This window comes from Andrena cerasifolii, chromosome 5 (genome assembly GCF_050908995.1).
Source record: "Andrena cerasifolii isolate SP2316 chromosome 5, iyAndCera1_principal, whole genome shotgun sequence".
NCBI lineage: Eukaryota > Metazoa > Arthropoda > Insecta > Hymenoptera > Andrenidae > Andrena > Andrena cerasifolii.
Window position 1 is genome coordinate 9,890,565 of NC_135122.1, and position 19,430 is coordinate 9,909,994.

Genomic DNA, 19,430 nt, shown 5'->3' on the forward strand with positions numbered 1-19,430 from the left:
TCAAAATATGAATATTATAGCAAGCGATAACAATTAGTTTTATAAATCATTCTTATCACAATATAGTAAAAAAATAATATTTCAGAACTCCTAGTTCAATTCATTTCCGCATACATTTATTTTTCTAAAAATAGTATTTAAAATAGAGGCGTTAGTATTTATGAAAATAGCTCGATACTTCCAGGTACCAATTATCTCGATTTTATTTCAATTATACTGATAAGTCGTGTATGGCAGGGAATTACACTATAAACCCCTCGCCTTATCGTTCAAGATTTAAGCTATTGATCACGTTTTGTGTATAAAACATAAATAGAAAAGTTTATTTCACCTATTACAACAAACACATTATCGAATCGATTGCTTGAGTCTAGACGCGACAGATTTTACTTCGCCAGTCTCCTTCTTTTTATGCGGATCAGTTTGGAAACATTTCCATAGCCTTAAAGTCTCGTCAGCTCCTGCGCTAAGTACCGTGGTACCGTCCGGAGACATTGCTAAATGCAACACGCGACTGGTATGGCCTGTAAGCTCCGCAACCTTCGTCATCGCTGGGTACTTCCAAATTGTTAATTGATTTTGCGCATATCCATGACCGGATACAATCTCCTTGTACGTCGTGGACCAAAGCAAGGAGCACACTTGCGACTTAGTGTCTACCGTATTTAAGCAGGCACCCGTGTTGCAGTTCCAAAATCGAATAGTTCTGTCGGCAGTACCACCGCCGCTCGCTAGGATATTAGTTTGCCAAGGACACCATGCAAGTGCCTTTACAGCAGCTTGATGTTGATTTAGCGAATAAAGTGGTTGCGTGTGCGTATGATTCTGCCCGGACATGGATGGCCATATTTGAAGCATATTATCATTCCCACCGCTTGCCAAATACTTTCCATCGGGCGACCACTTTAAGCCACATACTTCTTGTGTGTGCGCATTTATTGTCGATATTAAATGGTCCCTTTGTCGAACATCGTGATGCACTATTTGCCCCGCTCTAAAAGTCCAAATGAAATCAATGGATTGGAATTCTTTTACGAACTAATAAGTAAATTTAAATCCACGTTTATCATGAAAACTCGCACCTGCATCCACTCGTCAAAATGTGTGAATTCCATGAAAGAGAACCCACTCTAGCTGCATGACCGTTCATAACGCGTACTCTTTTTGTTTGGCTGCAGTCCCATAGCTCTGTGTTCCCTAATGTAGTGCCTACAGCTAAGTAAGGACCTTCTTGAATCCATGATACAGAGCAAACATAATCATTGCCCTCTAATTCGAATAGCTGTTCTATGGTTCCAGACGCAGCATTCCATAAATATACATTCGAACCTAATGCTACAACCAAGATATTACTCTCTGACCAATCGATCAGGTTCAGATCTGAAATAAAAATTCACAATGTTCATTAATATCTCTGGCGAAGTCTTGCTCCAACGTCGATATACTTCTTTCAAACATTTACAGTAATCGTCAACAATTTCTGGAGCATCTAATATTCTATCAGGAGTTTGTGGTATATATCTTGTAGACGCTTTAACACCCGATGGCGTTTTACTTTGACTGTACACAACCCGTAATGGATTGAGGTAACCTTCTGGAGGGGCTGGGGCTTTATTTTGATAAGAGAGAACTCTCATGTTATTGATATCACCGCCGTGTAAATTTTCTCCCATAAGACGTTGCATTTCTTTCTTGGAAGGACTCGTGTTATCAAACTTCTCCCCATCTTTCTCTGTGTTTGCTTGTTGTTGAATCTGGAATTTAGAGATCCTGCATTTAGTACACCTGTAAGTTTTTATTATTTAAAACAAAAAAGAATACTGTACCTTATAATAACCGAGATCAAAGTTGGTAGTGGATCTTGAAGGAATAAATCTATCACCACCGCTGGGTGTTTTAGCTGGTGTAGATGAAGCACGGCCTAATACAAATACAGTATGGAAAATTATAAAAATTGCCTCTATTTAGAAATGGCTATTCTGAATCATAGGTACTACAGATTACAAAAGCGGTATCATACTTGGTGATTTCCTGGAACCTTTAGAAGGTGTTTTTTTAGTTCGGTTATCAGCTTTTTTGGTCGGTGTTTTTCCGGTGGTAGTATTTGCAAACGATCCGTTCGTAGCTTTTCGTGACGAATTAACACTAATATTGACGCTGTTTGGGCAAACAAGCACAACATTTGAACATAGTTCTCTTGATTTTAATCACCAGAAAACGGCGAAGTAATAAAATCGTACCTGGAATTCGATGTTTCCAAACATTTCTTCTGCCAGCGCGGAAGCGGTCCTTTAATGGCCTCATCCATGCGAGTTAAGTTATTTATTTCTTTCACGTATTTTAAGTGGGACATTGCCGTGGTAGATGATTTAAATGCTAAGAAAAACGATCCGATTTGAAGAATATAAGACAATGGTTACACTAAATTCGAAAAATGGAGACGAGGAAGCTTTATGGTATTATTGTATTTCAAAAGCTTTTATTGACTTACATTTATCCCAAATGTAGTGAATGAAGTGAATGATGAATTTAACTGTGGGAAGGAGGATACTTATAACTATTCACGTAGAAAAGCAAACCCCTCTATTCAGAAATCTTGGATGTGCTTCAAACGAATACGAATCAAACACTCGACAGTTAAAAAAACCGTTAAAATTTAAAGACCCTCGTACAATGCTTTGACTGTAGAGGTCGTCACTGGAATTAAGGCGTATTTTCAAATTTTACGTAAGCTGAAATATTAAAAAAATTTGTCGGGTAGGTATAAATATAAAGTAATGTTAAACAGTTTTATGGACATTAATTCGATTGTCCAGCAACCTACGTAAACAACATATATTTTCTTCTTTCTGCAAGTCTATTCAGTTAACAAGCGTGCGTGAATTAAGTACAACGTATGAAAGTAGAGAACATACGCTGCTTGAAATTCAAATTCGTACATCGGATACGTAGTTTTACAAATCACTTGGAAATACCAAGCTCTAGCATCTTAAATCATTTTTATAATTCTTTAAAATGGGGGTGTATTAAAACAACACAGTATTTCGATCTATGTATATATATTTTTAACATATATTTCATCAAATTTTTATATACAAAATCTTACAAGAGTTTATAAATTTTAAACAGAACATACATAATTCCACGATCGTTTTCAATTAATATTATATTCCAAAGTCCTATTTTACACAGTGTACTTAAGAAAGTCTTGTAGTTTAGGATTCTTATACTAAGTAGACAATTACTTTTGTATGCCATTTACATTACGGCATCCTATCCCTTAAGAAATACTGCGAAACACAGTAGTATTCGAGGCACTGTAAATGTTTTAAACAGGAAACAGAAAACGTCATATTCATATGTTATTAAGCAGAATCAACTTTACTGTACAAAGCGTTCTTTAGCCTTTCTTCGAATAAGAAACTTTGCTGCCGCTGTGCTGTTAAACGATCTTCAACCTTCTTCAAGGTGCAGTGCACATCCATTACTTGGCTTCGACTATTTTCACAAAATGTTGCTAACGGGTCAGGCTTGACATCGTTCTCTTCAAGTTTATGTACCTTTCGTTTTTTAACAATTGGTCCATTATTATCGTTTCTTTTCACATTTCCGTGCACACTCAATTGTTCCAGTACAATTTTATATTCAGTTAGCAGGCTCGATTTCAACCACCATGGCAAAATCCGAAAGTGTTTTATATAATCCTTATTGTAAATCACTTTCATGTCTTTGTTAAGTAGATATACCTTTTTCTTGACGATATATAACAGAACATCGATGAAGTTCGACACAGTCGCAACACCAGATGTGAAAAATAAGTTGCTTAATATACCACAGGATGGTTGATCGTCATTAGAATCGAACAGTGCTTCTTGACAATATTTCGTTATGCACCGATGCAGTGTGTTATTGTCGCTTATTGGCCATCCGTATCTACAGTTAATTGGAATAAATTCAGTTAAAGTCCCAGATATACACAGTGCAGAGAAAACTTATGGTAATCCTTACCTCCATTGAGGCAATTTAAAACTGAACATCACTTTTTCCAGTTCCACTTTGTAATCCTCTTTCTTCCACGTATCGTCAAAGTGCTCGTAACTACATGGCATCATGTACTCATTGCTGATATATTTTTTCAATTCCGGAGCAAATTTTGTGTACATGAAAGATTCTGGATCCAATATTATATCGATTAGATAAGTGACTGCCTCATTGTGTAAATCAATAATAAATTTGGGCTCCTTCAAAGCACAAGATAATTTTTTATTGAAGAATGAGTCGTCCAATATCCTGTAAAAATATCAAGTCATTATGCGTTGAACAAATCAGTTTCATTAAGACAAAAAGATGCGAATGAATAAAATATTTTTTTAATTTATATACCTTAACCATAATTCTTCTGTTAAACAAATATCATAGATGTCTTGTAGATAATCCATTTCCAATGGATTTGGAGGCGATTTATTTATAGTCAGCCAAAGCACTGCACTTTGCGTCATGTTTAAGATCGTTTTCTCAGTTAAATCTTTTTCATACATAATCGTATATGTTGACAAATATCCACATTTCAACATTTTTTCTAAGCTGGCAGCGATTTCCTTCTCTTGAATTTTAACGTTTGCATCACCCAAGATAATAAATACAAGAGGTATCGGCATAAGCCTGTCTCTCGACAATATAGTTTTAGTTAAACGTTTTATAACAAATTTCGTTTCTTCGGAAGCAGTTGCTATAAACAGAAGGGCATCTGATCCTACTACATTATGATCTCTAATCAGACCTTCAAAGTGTCTGATACAAATATGCAATGTTTCGCTTTGATTCGGTTGGTAGAGTTTTATAATAGGCTCTAATGTATGATCGTTAGGATAAAGATACTGATTCATTATTTTCTTGTGATGCCACAAAATCGACTTATTATGTAAATCCGGCCATGAAATAACTAGTTTCCAATAGTAATTGGAATGCATGTTGACATCCAAAGATTTCAAGTTTTCTTTAATTCCAATATAAATTATAACTTCAATCGGAGCCAAGGATTCGATATAACATTTAGTAGGTTCTTGTTCACCTCGTCTTTTGCACATATTTCGGATAACTAAGTCTTGCTTTTTCAAATATAATACTTTTGCGCATTGTCCACTGGAATACTTTTGCAACCATACCGGCGTACTATCCAGTGCTTTCCTTTGTTGCTTCTTTATTAAGATATTCGATTTCCATATATTAAAGTACCTCATAATTATTCTATTTTTTATTTTCATTGATACTTCGTGTAATTTCTGTGTATTAATAATCTCTTCTGTTAAAATAGAATTGCATATTTCGTTGGTAACTTCGCTTGAAATCTGATTATTAATATCCTCGCTTAACGTATTGCAAATGTTTATTCTACTAATTTTCTCTCCTACTATATCAGAGCAATCCGTTTGAATAACTTCCGCTTGTATAGTATTTAAAATCTGTTCTGCAGTCTCCTTAATCTGTTCCATGTTCTTAACATGTTCTTGTTCTTTTAATTTTAAGTCCTCTGCAGTCGTTTCTTTTACAGATTGCTTTTGTACTGGTTCTGCACGAGCAAGGAAACTCTCACCCTTCAACTTATTGTTAGTTATAAAAGTCGTAGCGTTTGTAACATTTGATGATTTTGGAACAGTCTGCGCATTTGAATATGTATTAGAAAATATTGTGGAAGGTGCAAGATTTTTCATAAATATATTTTCTTGAGGAGTGCCAGAAAATATACTTTTGCTCGCAGCTATTGAAAATGGTGAAGCAGCATCATTATTTAACGATGGTTCAAATGATTTGGACAATATATTAGAGGTCTTCGAGCTCGTCGTAGTATCGAACGCATTGCCTATGGTACAAGATTCGCTGCTTTTATTTACATTCAATGAAACATCTTGTTGTTTCTGTGCAAAACTAAACATATTCGAGTCCTTTTCCTTCTCCGCTTTTGATTTCGTTAACAGGTTTACATTTTTCTGTGATTCCTTGATTTGTGTTTCATGTGTAGAAGTAAAGGAAGCGTTAGTATCGGATTTCACAATTGCAAAAACATTTGCAGTAGGTTCGATACTTGTAACTGATTTAAACATGTTTGTATGTTCATTAGTAACTGTAGATTCAGTTTTATTGTAACTCTTTTCGGAAATCGATGTTGATTTCTTCGTTTCCATTACATCATCCTCTATAAACTCGTATGGATCATTTAGTGTAGAAATTGGAGATTCACTTTGATCTTGCGCATTAATGGAGCCAGGCATTAAGAAACCATGCGAATCAAAACTGTTGTGAGGTTTATGATATTTGTAAGTCCTTTCTGGCATCTTTCCTCCTGCTATACATTCTCCAATCGATAACTGTTGCATTGTTCTCTTAGACTCTATTATATTACAAGCTCGATTTTGCTTTATATTCAATACAGGCATGGTAAAGTTTTGGCGATTCAACAGTACATGTAACTCGTCCTTTGAAGCGTTTAATCCTATTTGCTCACAAAAGTAAATAGCTTCGTTTTCATCTTCAAAACCTAATATATCAATTAACTCGTACAATGGATATGCCGTCGATGTAGTTCTGCAATAGGCTTTTACCATTATTGATAATGCCTTTAATCTTACTTGATTGAAATATCTGAGCAAGATACATGCATTTAAATATGTGGTTTTCCGAACGAGTTTAAAAAATTTGTAATAATTATTTGATTCAAGAGCAGAATATACTTTTAAGGCAAATCGAACTTCAGCCGATTTTTGTACATTTTTCGGCAGTCTCTGCAAGTCCCACATGAAATTGCCATTATTTAAGTTTAATAAAATAATGTACGTCCGAAATTCAGGTTCATTCTTGCAGTTAATTCCTTTTACTCTCAAATCATGATACATATACTTTAACGACTGTAAACACTTTGTCAAATTATCGGAATTTATCCTTTTATCAAAGACGGATGCTTCTTCTGCGCACAGTCTTTCGGAACATACTATGTGGAATCTAGCGCATTGCTCCACTAGTTCTACGCTACTGGTACAACATAATTCTTGCTGCGTTATGTCCTTTCGAATTCCTCTTGTTCTGTCCCACAAGAAGTGATACCATTCCCCTAAATTTGTTCCAGGTTGGTCGCAAAGATTGCCTATTTCGTGAAGTAAGTAACTCATAGTCATCTTTAAAGATTTCACCGGTCTCAAGTCATGCGCCATTGGCTCTTCCTGATCTGCCGAAGATCTAGAATACTGTTTGACCGCTACTGCATGATTCACTCTATATTCATTAGTTTCGAGCAGTTCGTACAGCGCCACTTGTCTCTTAGATTCCCGCATTAAGCGCTCCTTTTCAGGGCACATATCAGGGCACGTGCCAGCCATAACTTTAGCTGCTTCTAATGTATGAGATTTCACTTGCTTCATTCGTATTAGTCGATCTCTCGCTTCTAATACTTTATATTTATCTTCGGAAGTATGGGCGGGCTGACAAATTATACTTTGTAATTCCTCGGTAGTAGCATTAGGTGAGAGATACGTTATTTGACTATCTGATTTAAGCTTGTCAGATTTCGCAGATGCCTTCTCAACTCTCGTTGTCGACTTTGTACCTTTCGATTGAGACAGCTTGTGTTTTTTCGGCAACATTCCATCCAATCTCTCTTTATAATTACCAGGCCGTGTATATTTCTGAGACATCATAGCATGTAGCTCAAGCTGATTGGCAGAGGATTTCAAAAAATTAGATACAAAATTCTTTTGCAAATCTTTCTTCTTGGTAGGAGATTTCGGCGACACGCACAACTTGGTCCATTCTATATGAAACTTCTCTCCCAAATAGTCACCACTCTTTTCGTAAGCAACGCAAGCTTCTTCTTTAGTAGCATACGTGACTGTAATTATTTGTTTCTTAGGGCGAATAGCTATCTTCAAAAGATTTCCAAATAACATAAAGTATTCTTTCGCTGCTACCTTTGTGAGTAGCGACTGAGGTACATTTGAACATGTTATTGAATTCTCTGGATTGATTTTAGCAACTTGTGATCTGGAATTCTTCTTCAGGTGTTCAAACATAGCAGTATCTTTAAGCGCTTGGGCAAATACATTAACCGCAGGCTTGTAAGTGTTCCTTGATATCTTTGGTTTGTATTGTTTATCGCACATATTCGAGTGAAAAACAGATGCATCGTGATTACTTGCCTGTGAGACGGCCGTAGGTGCGGTAAAAGTAAATACGTTCGGAACAACCGATGCATCCGATACTTGTTCCAAAATAACTTCTGCATTGACAGTTTCGGGAGAACAAAGTATGTTCGGTTCGGAAAATATAAATGTTCTTGAAGCTATGTCTTCCACCTCAATTACATCGTCCTGTGTATTTTCTGTGCGTTCCATTTTTCTATCTCCTTTTACTGCAGTTATAACTTATATTCAACCGCTAACTATTTAGAACGTCATTCCGTTTGTTTTCCAACCAATTACTGCAGGTAATACCTAATACCTAGCTTTACCTTTGTAGCTATTTGGCAGCAAGTGTGGTTACAGTTAGGATAAACCTATAAACTATAAACTAACGAGAGATGATCAAAGCTATGGTGGCTATTGGTGGCTATTCGAAGGACAAGTATCCACAAGTATTCGAACGAGATTGGTAAACATAAAATTCTTCTATATTTGAGTATTTCCATACACAAAATAGGAGAAATAATACTAATACGTACAAATTCTAGACAACTGGCGTAAATATAAGGCAACAGACTAGACTTTAATTTAAAAGAGAATCCCCCTCAGTTGCTGGTAAATGTAGGGATTTTTCATTGGGTAGAGTGCGCTGTTTTCCAGTTATTGGAATAATCGTTGACCAGTCTGCTCCAAATAAAGTCCGAGTGAAAATCGTTAGACGTAATTTCGCTGTTTCGCTGTAAACGCATAACATCCATTGCACTTTAGCCAGAAGCTTTTACGCAACGTTTGCGAACATTAGTGAACGTCCTGTGGCGTTGCTTGTTCTAGACGTCGAATTCATACGTCATCATCAGCAATTAATATTGCGAAGGCAACCAACATGGCAATATATACGAAAACTACCTTCTCTTATGGCGGATAATGATGTCCGTATACGTAAGAAATAAATGTTCCGGTGATAATCTGTAAAAATGGTGTAATGCCCGAATGATAAAGAGACGTTAAAGGATGTACACCGTACACGGAGTAAAGAATATTTGAATGTGCAATAAAACCGGAAGGCCTCTGCGACGCAACCGATCGGCCATCACCCACTCTCGATTGACCAAGTTTGAATTTTGTAACGGTCGCGCAGGTAAGTGCTAGCGTTCTTTAACATAATATAGAGTATAGACTGTATCGTCATGTGGAGTGTTTTGATTCTGATTTGGTTTGTATTCAATCTCCCGCATAAACGTAACCGTGCGTAGGTAGATGGATCCAGTTTACCTTTACTACACCCACTCTAACCTTCTGTCTGTTTATGTACTCCTTATGATCTCTGAGTGTGCTAATTAAATTGTCCTTTCTTGTATCGGTGTATCCACCGATGACAGGCTTGCTCTGTTGGTATTTGGAATACCAGATACCAAGTACAAACTAAAAATGGAGGATATAAACGATGCAATAGTATGCGCAACAGAATTTATAAAAGGTAATGCGAGAATGTGTAAAAATACACTTTGGTACACTGGCTAGACTGTATATATATATATGGCGTACACTTTGATTATTTGTAAATACCCTTTTTTTTTTAGATCGATTAGAGTTTATAACATTGCGCAGAGAGATAAAGCCAAAGAGTACGCAAGACACTCATTATTTCAGCATCGACAATGAATTAGTTTATCAAAATTTTCACGAGGATTTTGGTCCTCTAAATCTTGCCATGCTGTATCATTACTGTCAGAAAGTTAATAAAAAACTTAAAGCAATAACTTTAAAAAAGAAGAAAATTGTACATTATACAACTATGAATCCACACAACAGAGTGAATGCTGCTTTTCTTATAGGGAGCTATGCTGTAAGATTTGACCGAAATATTATTACATATAATCTTTCTAATGCATTCATATTAACGGAAGCATGATTTTCAGATATTGTATTGTAAGCATACAGCGGAAGAAGCATATAATTGTTTAACCAAGAGTCCAAACAGCCCAGCGTTCATTAGGTTTCGCGATGCTTCCGTTAGTTCAGCGTGGTACCAAATATCCTTGAGCGAATGCCTTAGTGCCATATACAAGTGTCACAGACTTGGATTCTTTAATTTTCAAAATTTTCGTGTTAAGGAATACGAATACTTTGAAAGAGTAGAAAATGGAGATTTGAATTGGATCGTTCCTGGTAAATTTATTGCATTTTGCGGACCTTATGCTGAATCGAAAATAGAAAACGGTGGGTACCATAGATCAGAGTTTTAATTTATATTACATCAATGGTTATTTACTCTTTCATTTTACAGGATATCGACTTCACGCACCAGAATCATATTTTACGTATTTTCGTTGCAACAATGTAACTACAATTATACGTCTGAACGCAAAGATTTACGATGCTTCGAGTTTCACAGAAGCAGGATTCGACCATAAGGATCTGTTCTTTGTTGACGGTTCAACTCCAACAGACTCGATCATGCACCAGTTTCTTGAAACATCGGAAAATGCGACTGGCGCTGTTGCGGTACATTGTAAAGCAGGACTTGGTAGGACAGGTTCTTTGATTGGCTGTTATATTATGAAACATTATCATTTAACTGCTCGTGAAACAATTGCATGGATAAGAATATGCAGACCAGGCTCAGTGATCGGGCATCAGCAGGAGTGGTTGGAGCGGTATGTACTAGAATGTACTAGACTGTTTTAACGCCTATTCTTTATTTAGAACTTTTTCCTGATATAAATAGAAAAAGGTTTCTTTGTGGTTTAGAGTTTGCCAGTCAAGTTCAAAGGTCAATTAATGTCGTATAAATTATAAATTTTATTGTTTAGAAAAGAGGCGTATCTTCATTCTCTGCTGAAAGAGCCACTAAAACCAAAAACCAGGACTCCAGTTCATAAATATGGAATATATTCCATAATAAATAGACGCAAGCCGGCATTTTTATCGAACCTAAAGATCAAACTAAAGAATACTCATGTGGTACAAGATAATGTTTCGGGAATAATGCATCGCGTAGATGGAATTACATTGGACAACCGTGCTCCTGCTGCTGGCACCAGTGCAACTAAATATATGATTTTAACTCAGGGTGACAAATTAAATCAGATCAAAGCCAGAAGAAGTACTTTACCAGCGAATCACCTCAATACAACTACTGGACCACCAACAGTTGTACAGTAAATGTCATATTACTACACTCTTATTTGTTGCAGATAGAACTCAGGGCAACACTAAGCAGACCATTAACCGACATGTATTATGTTTTCAGCTGCTATTTAAGACCATTATTAAAAGCAAGAGGTCCGAAAAATAAAAGTAGCACATTACCTGCAAATAAAGAGAAAGATCCTACGAAAAGGAGTCTACCTAGGTCTACTACAACAACGATTGCTAAAAGGTCGGTCGACTGTCTTTTATTTTGTAATTCTCCATACTTGCTCACATTGAATCTGCTTCTTTTTTAGTAGTTATTTCTATTTTTTACTTCCATGCTTTTCCTCTGACTTTTTTTTTCTTGAAAAAGCCTAACAGCATTCGTTTATGCACTCAGCTTTAAAACTGTAATAAACTTAGTTCACATTCTAACTAATTGCACGTTATGAAAGTAAATATAGGTTCACTATCTTTACTAAAAATGATAGAAACAGTTGGCTGGTCAACGGTACCTGTGATCCACCTCCGCGTCGTGTTAAGTCTACTAAACCAGCAATACAGATCCATAGTATCAACAACACAACTACCACCACTCCCGTTACATCAATATCCGTATCAAAACCGGTGACAAGGGCCAGTATAAGATCCTCCTGCATCACAGAGACCCATACTACAAATTCGTCTACAAATCATTCGGTTACGCAACCGCAGCCAGGCATGAATATGATTCTCAGGTCTGCAGATCGAGTACATCGCTATCATTCTCTAAGGCAGTAAGTCTCAGTAACTGTTACTGTCTAACTTTTGCTAAGTAACAGCAGCATTCAAACTAGAATGCACAAGAAATGTGGAGTAAGTAATTAAGAAGAGTGAAAAAAAAAAATAGGTCGGTGGTCGAATTCTGCAAGATTCATGACAAGATCGAATCTACATTTCGCCTGCTCGTAATACTCTAAAAGTAAATTAGAGAAACAGTTGTATTTACTATGAAAGCGAACTCCGCGACACCTCTTATATCCCTTTGGCGAGTCATAAATCTTGTAAACAGTTTACCGAAACCTCGCATCTGAAGGAAGCACCTACCATCGGCCGACAGTGTACCGTCTTCTTTAATTACACCCTCCACATTTCATGTGTATTCTGAATTTCGGGGCGAATACTTGTATCGCTCTAAGGGCGAACGTAGGCGTCGAGCGATCAGTATTGTTTTGACAGCGAGTGCGAGAAAAGACCTGTTTGGGAGTTGACGCGACGCGACGCGATAGCGACGTGAAATTCGTTCTCTTTAAAGTTGTTTGTAATTTTTTATATCGCGAGAAGAAAGCGTCGGATTGCAAAATGAAAATGGACTTTTGGATTTCTTTAATTACGTTTAATTTGCATGCTATGGCTCGTCATATAATTTTGGGGCACTCTGTATATATAAATTAAATTATATTGTGTGTATATATATAAAGTAACAGGATGCGAAGCCATGCCAAAAAATTTCACTTTACTGGTCACTAACATTAACATGTATGTACATAGCATGCACTAATACGAAATTTTTTAATTCAAGGCATGAAATCATAATCTTTAAGATGATATTAGCCCTGGACAAGTAACAACCGAATGAGAATATTTATTCACTAATTAGTTTAACACGTATCTTTTAGAGTATTGGATATAAAAATTGAAATTACTGTCCAGGCCTTGAAATTGTGTGAACTACGTTTAGTGCTTAGGGATCAAGTAGCACCCGAGGTGGCTAACAAGTTGCTCCCATTTATTTCTGTGACTTGCAGTGCGCGCATGACCAGAAGTTGTAAAACAGCATTTATCGGACGACTAACCCATATTGTCAGTGGCGTTGGGGACGACAATCCAGTAATACAAGGATCTCGCCAGCGCCGAAGATCTCATTGCTTAAATCCAATCATTCAGTAAAACCATCTTATTGATCTTCGATCTTCAACTTGAGCAAATATTGCCCAAGCCGTTATCACAATCAACGATGGTCGAATAGATCTGCATTCGTCGTCATAGCTTTTTCAAGGTAGTTATTTTATCTTCATATTTGTATATTGGGTTATAAGTTTCTCATAATTGCTAAACTTACGTTCGGTGCAGCTTTTATAAATTCTATTCGTCTTTTGCGATACGTTGAACGTTCGCACGAAGAGACAACGCGATTTTCATTAGTTCCACCTTAGTATATATAATCTATTTCTCTGCTGGTCAGAAGAAATAATACTATGAAACATATTCTCTCTTAATAGAAACTTGACAGAGATTTATGAATTGTTCGCATGTCGATTTCAATGAAATTACAATGACACTGTTAAAATGACGATTATTATAGAGCACTTTCTTTTTATTAGAATTATTCGGTTATAATATTTCGTGACACGCATTAAGCTTGTTCGGCAATAGTTTTTTTTTTTTTTTTTTTTTTTTAAGTTAGGATGGACAGAAACTTACAATCCCAATTTGTACTTTTACTTGCAGTTACACAATCGGCATAACTTGATTGTTTTCATACAAGAAATAATATATGTACGCAAACATAACTCTTGCTCATACATCTATTAAATACTAGAAGAGTCTTATGTATTACTTAGTTTTCCAAATTTTAAATTAAAGCAATAGTTGTGTGGTGAACATAGATTTTATAAATAACCATCATTTTATATAAACTTATCATTGTGCTAATTGTATTGCTAACACAATATCTTTTAATGAGCAACCGCCATTATAATGTAGTAACAGTAAATTTTATATGTAAGAAATACTACTCCATATAAAACTGTAATAGATTTAGCTGTACCATCACGTCTAGCCATGCTAACTGCATCTCCAGAATTTGTATTCATTGATATAACTGTGTAAAGCGTTATATTTTTTATTGCATCTGCATTTACTATGCTACAGTGACTTTAACAAAAGACATATCAAAAAATGTGATTCAGAAAAAGAACGATCAACCTTTTTGCGGTCTGTATTTATAAAGGGTGTGCTTAAAAACTTGCACACTTTATAGATGTATGCATTGGCTTTTGTATGCTTTCAAATATATCGATATTTGCCTTCATTTGCTAATATCAAGGAAAGGAAATACATAAAAACTCTTGTCAACAATTTCAATCGTTTCAACGCTACATTCATTTAATGTAAGTATGTCGAAACGTAATACTGAATTTAAAGTGCTCGTATTCTTGCAAGTAATCTGAAGATGCAGTTAATAATTAAATTCTCCTTCTGTATCACTGTATACAGTGTAAATAGAAATGTAAGTATATTGTTCAAAATGCAATTGATTATAATTATAAAGATGGAAAGATCGGCTGTTACTGTTACAATGTTCTCACGCCTCACTTTTCTAGAGAGGCTCCCTGCTTTTTGGTGTTCTTAACTGTAACAGCTTTTATGCAGCAGTATATGTATAGCCTGAATTATATGTTTTGTCAGCATTTTTCGTGTTTTAACACTTTTCTTTATTTAAAGCATTTCACTAACAAATTCTTCTGCATTCGTTACTCACTTTAATACGTAATTTTATTATGTAACTTAAAATCACGAAATAATATAATGTACAGATAGAACTGGACGTTTTGGTAAAGGTACATCTTTTAAGGTGTGCTTAAAATGTACTACGAAAACATTAACGGAATTTTCAGTGTTTTTAAATACTTGAAAGAAATCGCATAAACTTTATAATAATCGCAGTAGAAAATGATTGTGCGCGACAGTGTACACTGTACAGTATAAATCATGTACAGTTGTTGTTTTATTATTTTACATCAGTATAGAGTACATAATATGTAATACATATTATGTAATGAAACTAAAGGATATATATGTCAAAGCCATATGTTATACAGGAGCGAATGTAACACTGCAGTTAATGTGAATTAACTATATTCACAGGAACACAAATGCTTCTACGTATATATGTGCTATATATACAATGTATATAATCATATAATGTATATGTATATCTGCATAGGCAGGGTGATTCATTTTAATTCATATATAAATTTATTCCCGAAAGCCATAGAAAAAATGAGAATATGGGTCTCGAACCATTTTGAGTGTGCTATTAGTATCGAATGAGGATGATATCCCCGGAATATATAACATTAACTTTTCCAATTCAGTGACCTTTGCAAATCAGTCAATTAATTGAAACGAATCACCTGGTGTATCTGTATACATGGTATATATATATATACACACACAGACACACACTTGTCTAATTTATATAAGATCACTTCATAAAAATTGACGAATATTTTAACAATATAAAGCATTTTCCAAAAAAGTGTCATTAATATATACAAAGACAAAGATATTTTAATAATATAGAATACTGAATGTATTATACATTGGGTCCTAAAATCTAAGTGTATGGAGAAAGTACATTTTTTAATTGAAAGAAAGCACGATTTTGGCTGTTTACAATTGAGAATTGTAAATTTTATGTGTAACATTCTCTGTGCATAATTTGTAACTATACAGTTGAACTTAATGTAGAATTATGTACATGTCTTGACGAAGATCGCGTATTGTTAAATAACAGAATCACACATTAATCATTAGATTCGCGTGATATGTGTTAGAGAAATACTATATTTATGAACCCAGACATATTATCATACTAATTTCGGTTGATTTTCATCAAAGTAGTTTATAAATAACATTGTGTGCAGGAAAATACGCAATGTTTCAATTTTTGCCTTAAACATGCAATTAAACCTTAAAAACATCTTTTCATACATTTTATATATAAAAATATAAGTGAAAAATTCTGGAGTACTTTACTTTTTGTATTTCTAATTTAGCGTAGAACATAAGGTACATTAATTTGTAAAATTACAAACATAGTATTATATATTTTAGCAACGTTTAATCAGCAATCAAGATCAAAATGCAAGATTATTGCAGTTTGATTAAGAAATTGTTTATTCACTGTTATGATTATGTTAAAGTTTAGTATATGTATATATATACATCAGATCAATAACATAAAGTTTCAATCAAGTATTATTTAATAATCATGGCATATAAACTTTCTTATAATTATATATAACAACTGTTTAATATGCTTTACACACGCGTAGATACAGACGTACTTTATATTATGTTATACATCTAATAAAGACTATGTATTTTACTTATATTTACAATTCTATAATTATACTGCTTCTCCTGTTTAAACTATCGCGCAATTTTATTACTTTCCTTTCTTTTACTTTGTATATTTTATGATGGATGGTGGCAGATATATTCTTCCAAAAACTGCTCGGCGTAATATAGGCACGGTCGTCTCGCGCTGCGCATGTACTTGGCGCGAGACACTACCGTGCCTCTTAATTATAAGAAATGGTAAAGGACACTGATATTTGCACACAATATCGGAATAAAAAATTCGTATAAAAAATTTATTCAAATAATACATTAATACTATCTATAGTTTCTGGATACAGTCTTGAGCGTCATGATCGAATTATTTAATGTGAACAGACACGATTTATATATCTAGTATTATCTAATTAAAAAATATATACAGTACGTAGCAAACATGACCCAGTGGCTAGCAAATCCAAGTTGAGACCATTTCTCAATGGTGTGAATGTAACTGTACCCTGTCTCTTGTAATTCTGATGTATCAAACATAAGGCCTAAGTAAGCTAAATGAAAAACTGATAGTCCGGAGAACATCAAGTTCGTTAAAAACACCCACCAACAATTGTGCGTGTTGTATGCGTGCGTACATTTATTCTTGGTACACTGTTTCGACGCGATGCACGCATCGAAAATACTAGCGAGCATAGATCTAAGCTGAAATTCTACGTACGTATAGAATCCAAGACTGAGCAAGACTGCTGCCAATTGAAAATTCAATCCATGTAGAAGAGCACTCGTTAAATACGTCACTGTCACGGCTCCGAATTTCCCCAAGTACTTAACGCTTGGACGAAATATATCTGAAAACATTCTAAAGGTAATTGATATAAAAATTTAAATATATATATATGAATAAGATTGAATGCTTATATATATACATGTTTTCAACCAAAAATGCATCGGCATGTTCCAAAAAATAACAACTTGTACAAGTGACCGTGGGAATTCTACTTTTAATGGCTTTACTACAGCAGTTAGCACATGTGGGAATCCCCCTAGTAGCAATACACTCGATGCAATATATGAGATAAAGTAATGAGATGTTCGAAAAGATAATGCATCTCTATAAGCTAAGAACCACCTAAAATGCAAAAGAATATTAATATCGATTATTATGCGAATGGTGAGAATTTGTAGTGAATTAATATCCACCAACTTCCAAGAATTATCCGTCAATACCCATTGTGTCCAGCAATTGGACACAGTTAAAAAGGCGAAGGATAAAATTAGATATTCAGCTGCGTACAGCATCCACCACTTGTTCTAGAAGTAAGAAATTTTATTACTACACATTTTGCTTCGTATACTTAAAGACATATGACTTGTAATAAAATAAATATGTACTTGATTATTTGCGTATCGTATCAAAGTGTAATCTTTGAACGATGTCCATGGCCCAAAAAGGCACGTGACACCGCAAAATGTATATCCCATATAACTGTAAATATTGGGCAAGTCATTTGAATTAATTCTGTCAATAGCTACGCTAATTGTTTTCATTGCCATGGTCATTACCACGCTACGTATTTTATGCCAAATTACTGGGGGCATAGAGAGTTCGCTAAAAATCAGAACATAGAAGAAAATTGCTCGTGCGCATATTCGAGATGTTAAAAGAAATAATTAAAACTATTTCATCGCTTACCAATACGCAATAACAAAAATAGGTGGTAAAAATATGCTTATGCTATTATAATTTCTCTTAGGTATGTGTAATGCTATATATGAAAATGTACAAAGTACTAGTAACGTGAATAAACATTCCGTTACATAGTGATATATATTGTATATACCAATAATCATTGATAATAGATGAAAATTCCTATGTGACACATACTCTGCAACATTAAATGAAGAAGCAAGTGATTTATATGATGCCATTGTAGACTGACACGTTTGTATACTATAAGCGAGAATATATCTTACGAGAACGAGCAGATAATCTAAATATAATCGTAGTAATAAGCAGGGGTAATATATATGAGGCTGTATCATAAACGGTGGGTCCAACGCAATATTTGTACAATTCGAACAACGTTTCTCTCTCCACATCTTCGTATTCGTATTCATAATCCGTATCCTGTAGATATTCGTGTCCCACAAAATCACCTTCATCGTCGTAAAAGATTGGGACTTCCACATCGTCCATCACAGTAGAAATTCAATTGCCGGCATATTGCGGCATAGGTATCAATGGCATGGCATTTTGACGTTAAATCGCGACCTGCGAGGCAAACTTTCTCCCCACCCTTGTTACGACAAACGACAACAAGGCAGAGAGTGCGGTTCATTTTCTTTTTCCGAAGATCGTGCATAATTGACAAAGTAAAAAAAGTCTCATATTATCGAGAAGTTTAAAAGTTACTTAAAAACCTTTTAATTCGTACCTTTGAAATGTATTCAACTATAACCTAATCAGTAATTCAGATTTCTGTTATACATTCTTCGTTCAACTCATTACTATAATAAATTTAATTACTTTTCATTAAAAAATGAAAAATATGTAAATCAATTCGAACTCGCCGAAAAATAAAGTAGAAATAGAAAGCGATTAATAAATGCAAATATTTCTTTAGTGTTTTGCAGATAAATTAATTGGAAATTTGCTACTAAATGTGTGATGTGTGAATCTATCTCTTCGTATCTCGTTCGTAATACTGTATGTATATGATTTAATGATTCCCCTGAGGGTTACATTCTCCTTTACAATCTCCCTTCGCCTTTCCTTCTCTTTACATTTTTCTTAACCTATCCTTATTCTATTTTATCCTATTTCGCTCTCTCGCCTTCGTCGCTTTCCCCTCTTTTATAGCCTGCCCTTATTCTATAAGCATATTCTACGCTTTCGCCTCTTACAATCAGCAATCAGCAATCAGCGTGTGAGGAAATCACTTAGACTTGTTTTTAGTGGGGGAAGTTACGCACGTCCACGCATGCGCGTGATGATGCCGCGACGTC

At 34.9% G+C, this 19,430-nt stretch overlaps 4 protein-coding genes and 1 long non-coding RNA gene across 15 annotated transcripts; 2 read left to right on the top strand and 3 right to left on the bottom strand.

The window, feature by feature from the left end:
* Positions 1-33: 33 nt before the first annotated feature.
* Fzy (cell division cycle 20 protein fzy) lies at positions 34-2,653 on the bottom strand. Of its 2 annotated transcripts, XM_076812246.1 has the most exons (8): positions 2,590-2,653; positions 2,492-2,556; positions 2,241-2,376; positions 2,021-2,157; positions 1,827-1,921; positions 1,463-1,754; positions 1,083-1,380; positions 34-994 (listed from the first exon to the last, which is right to left on the bottom strand). In XM_076812246.1, the coding sequence occupies exons 3-8, from the start codon at positions 2,351-2,353 to the stop codon at positions 349-351; spliced, it is 1,581 nt and encodes a 526-aa protein (XP_076668361.1). In that variant the 5' UTR covers positions 2,354-2,376; positions 2,492-2,556; positions 2,590-2,653; the 3' UTR covers positions 34-348. The 2 variants fall into 2 exon arrangements, with proteins under 2 accessions (XP_076668361.1, XP_076668360.1); XM_076812245.1 differs by having other exon boundaries at positions 2,492-2,632.
* LOC143368972 (uncharacterized) lies at positions 2,624-3,218 on the top strand. The gene is made up of 2 exons (XR_013085316.1): positions 2,624-2,757; positions 2,866-3,218. It is a non-coding gene; the product is annotated as an uncharacterized LOC143368972 (long non-coding RNA).
* Xmas (RRM_XMAS2 and SAC3_GANP domain-containing protein xmas) lies at positions 3,043-8,601 on the bottom strand. Of its 2 annotated transcripts, XM_076812219.1 has the most exons (4): positions 7,785-8,601; positions 4,384-7,697; positions 4,009-4,290; positions 3,043-3,933 (listed from the first exon to the last, which is right to left on the bottom strand). In XM_076812219.1, the coding sequence occupies exons 1-4, from the start codon at positions 8,379-8,381 to the stop codon at positions 3,366-3,368; spliced, it is 4,761 nt and encodes a 1,586-aa protein (XP_076668334.1). In that variant the 5' UTR covers positions 8,382-8,601; the 3' UTR covers positions 3,043-3,365. The 2 variants fall into 2 exon arrangements, with proteins under 2 accessions (XP_076668334.1, XP_076668333.1); XM_076812218.1 differs by having other exon boundaries at positions 4,384-8,601.
* A 250-nt stretch (positions 8,602-8,851) lies between these two features.
* On the top strand, positions 8,852-16,464 carry Cdc14 (cell division cycle protein 14). Of its 7 annotated transcripts, none has more exons than XM_076812241.1 (9): positions 8,853-9,306; positions 9,548-9,645; positions 9,749-10,014; positions 10,088-10,388; positions 10,456-10,825; positions 10,982-11,329; positions 11,422-11,550; positions 11,759-12,079; positions 13,091-16,464. In XM_076812241.1, exons 2-9 carry the CDS (start codon positions 9,597-9,599, stop codon positions 13,230-13,232), a joined length of 1,926 nt encoding a protein of 641 aa, XP_076668356.1. In that variant the 5' UTR covers positions 8,853-9,306; positions 9,548-9,596; the 3' UTR covers positions 13,233-16,464. The 7 variants fall into 7 exon arrangements, with proteins under 7 accessions (XP_076668352.1, XP_076668353.1, XP_076668355.1 ...); XM_076812243.1 differs by having other exon boundaries at positions 8,856-9,306; positions 11,795-12,079; XM_076812237.1 differs by lacking the exon at positions 9,548-9,645 and having other exon boundaries at positions 8,852-9,306.
* Positions 16,465-16,699: 235 nt separating this feature from the next.
* Positions 16,700-19,342, bottom strand: Por (Protein-serine O-palmitoleoyltransferase por). Of its 3 annotated transcripts, none has more exons than XM_076812249.1 (6): positions 18,399-19,338; positions 18,118-18,310; positions 17,817-18,033; positions 17,629-17,735; positions 17,351-17,553; positions 16,700-17,272 (listed from the first exon to the last, which is right to left on the bottom strand). In XM_076812249.1, the coding sequence occupies exons 1-6, from the start codon at positions 18,619-18,621 to the stop codon at positions 16,830-16,832; spliced, it is 1,386 nt and encodes a 461-aa protein (XP_076668364.1). In that variant the 5' UTR covers positions 18,622-19,338; the 3' UTR covers positions 16,700-16,829. The 3 variants fall into 3 exon arrangements, with proteins under 3 accessions (XP_076668364.1, XP_076668363.1, XP_076668365.1); XM_076812250.1 differs by having other exon boundaries at positions 17,145-17,283; positions 18,399-19,341; XM_076812248.1 differs by having other exon boundaries at positions 17,351-17,735; positions 18,399-19,342.
* Positions 19,343-19,430: the final 88 nt, after the last annotated feature.

Excerpts from the sequence above, each read along its gene's own strand:
- Fzy (XM_076812246.1), bottom strand. The coding sequence starts at position 2,353 with ATGTCCCACTTAAAATACGTGAAAGAAATAAATAACTTAACTCGCATG. Across the intron at positions 2,158-2,240 it reads TTGGAAACATCGAATTCCAG|CGTCAATATTAGTGTTAATT; the intron begins GTACGATTTTAT and ends TTGCCCAAACAG. Across the intron at positions 1,381-1,462 it reads AGAAATTGTTGACGATTACT|ATCTGAACCTGATCGATTGG; the intron begins GTAAATGTTTGA and ends TTTTTATTTCAG.
- Xmas (XM_076812218.1), bottom strand. The coding sequence starts at position 8,381 with ATGGAACGCACAGAAAATACACAGGACGATGTAATTGAGGTGGAAGAC. Across the intron at positions 4,291-4,383 it reads ACAGAAGAATTATGGTTAAG|GATATTGGACGACTCATTCT; the intron begins GTATATAAATTA and ends ATATTTTTACAG. Across the intron at positions 3,934-4,008 it reads TTTAAATTGCCTCAATGGAG|ATACGGATGGCCAATAAGCG; the intron begins GTAAGGATTACC and ends AATTAACTGTAG.
- Cdc14 (XM_076812237.1), top strand. The coding sequence starts at position 9,213 with ATGTGCAATAAAACCGGAAGGCCTCTGCGACGCAACCGATCGGCCATC. Across the intron at positions 9,307-9,748 it reads ATTTTGTAACGGTCGCGCAG|ATCGATTAGAGTTTATAACA; the intron begins GTAAGTGCTAGC and ends TTTTTTTTTTAG. Across the intron at positions 10,389-10,455 it reads TGAATCGAAAATAGAAAACG|GATATCGACTTCACGCACCA; the intron begins GTGGGTACCATA and ends TTCATTTTACAG.
- Por (XM_076812248.1), bottom strand. The coding sequence starts at position 18,621 with ATGGACGATGTGGAAGTCCCAATCTTTTACGACGATGAAGGTGATTTT. Across the intron at positions 18,034-18,117 it reads ATTTTTGTTATTGCGTATTG|CGAACTCTCTATGCCCCCAG; the intron begins GTAAGCGATGAA and ends TCTGATTTTTAG. Across the intron at positions 17,736-17,816 it reads TACGATACGCAAATAATCAA|AACAAGTGGTGGATGCTGTA; the intron begins GTACATATTTAT and ends TCTTACTTCTAG.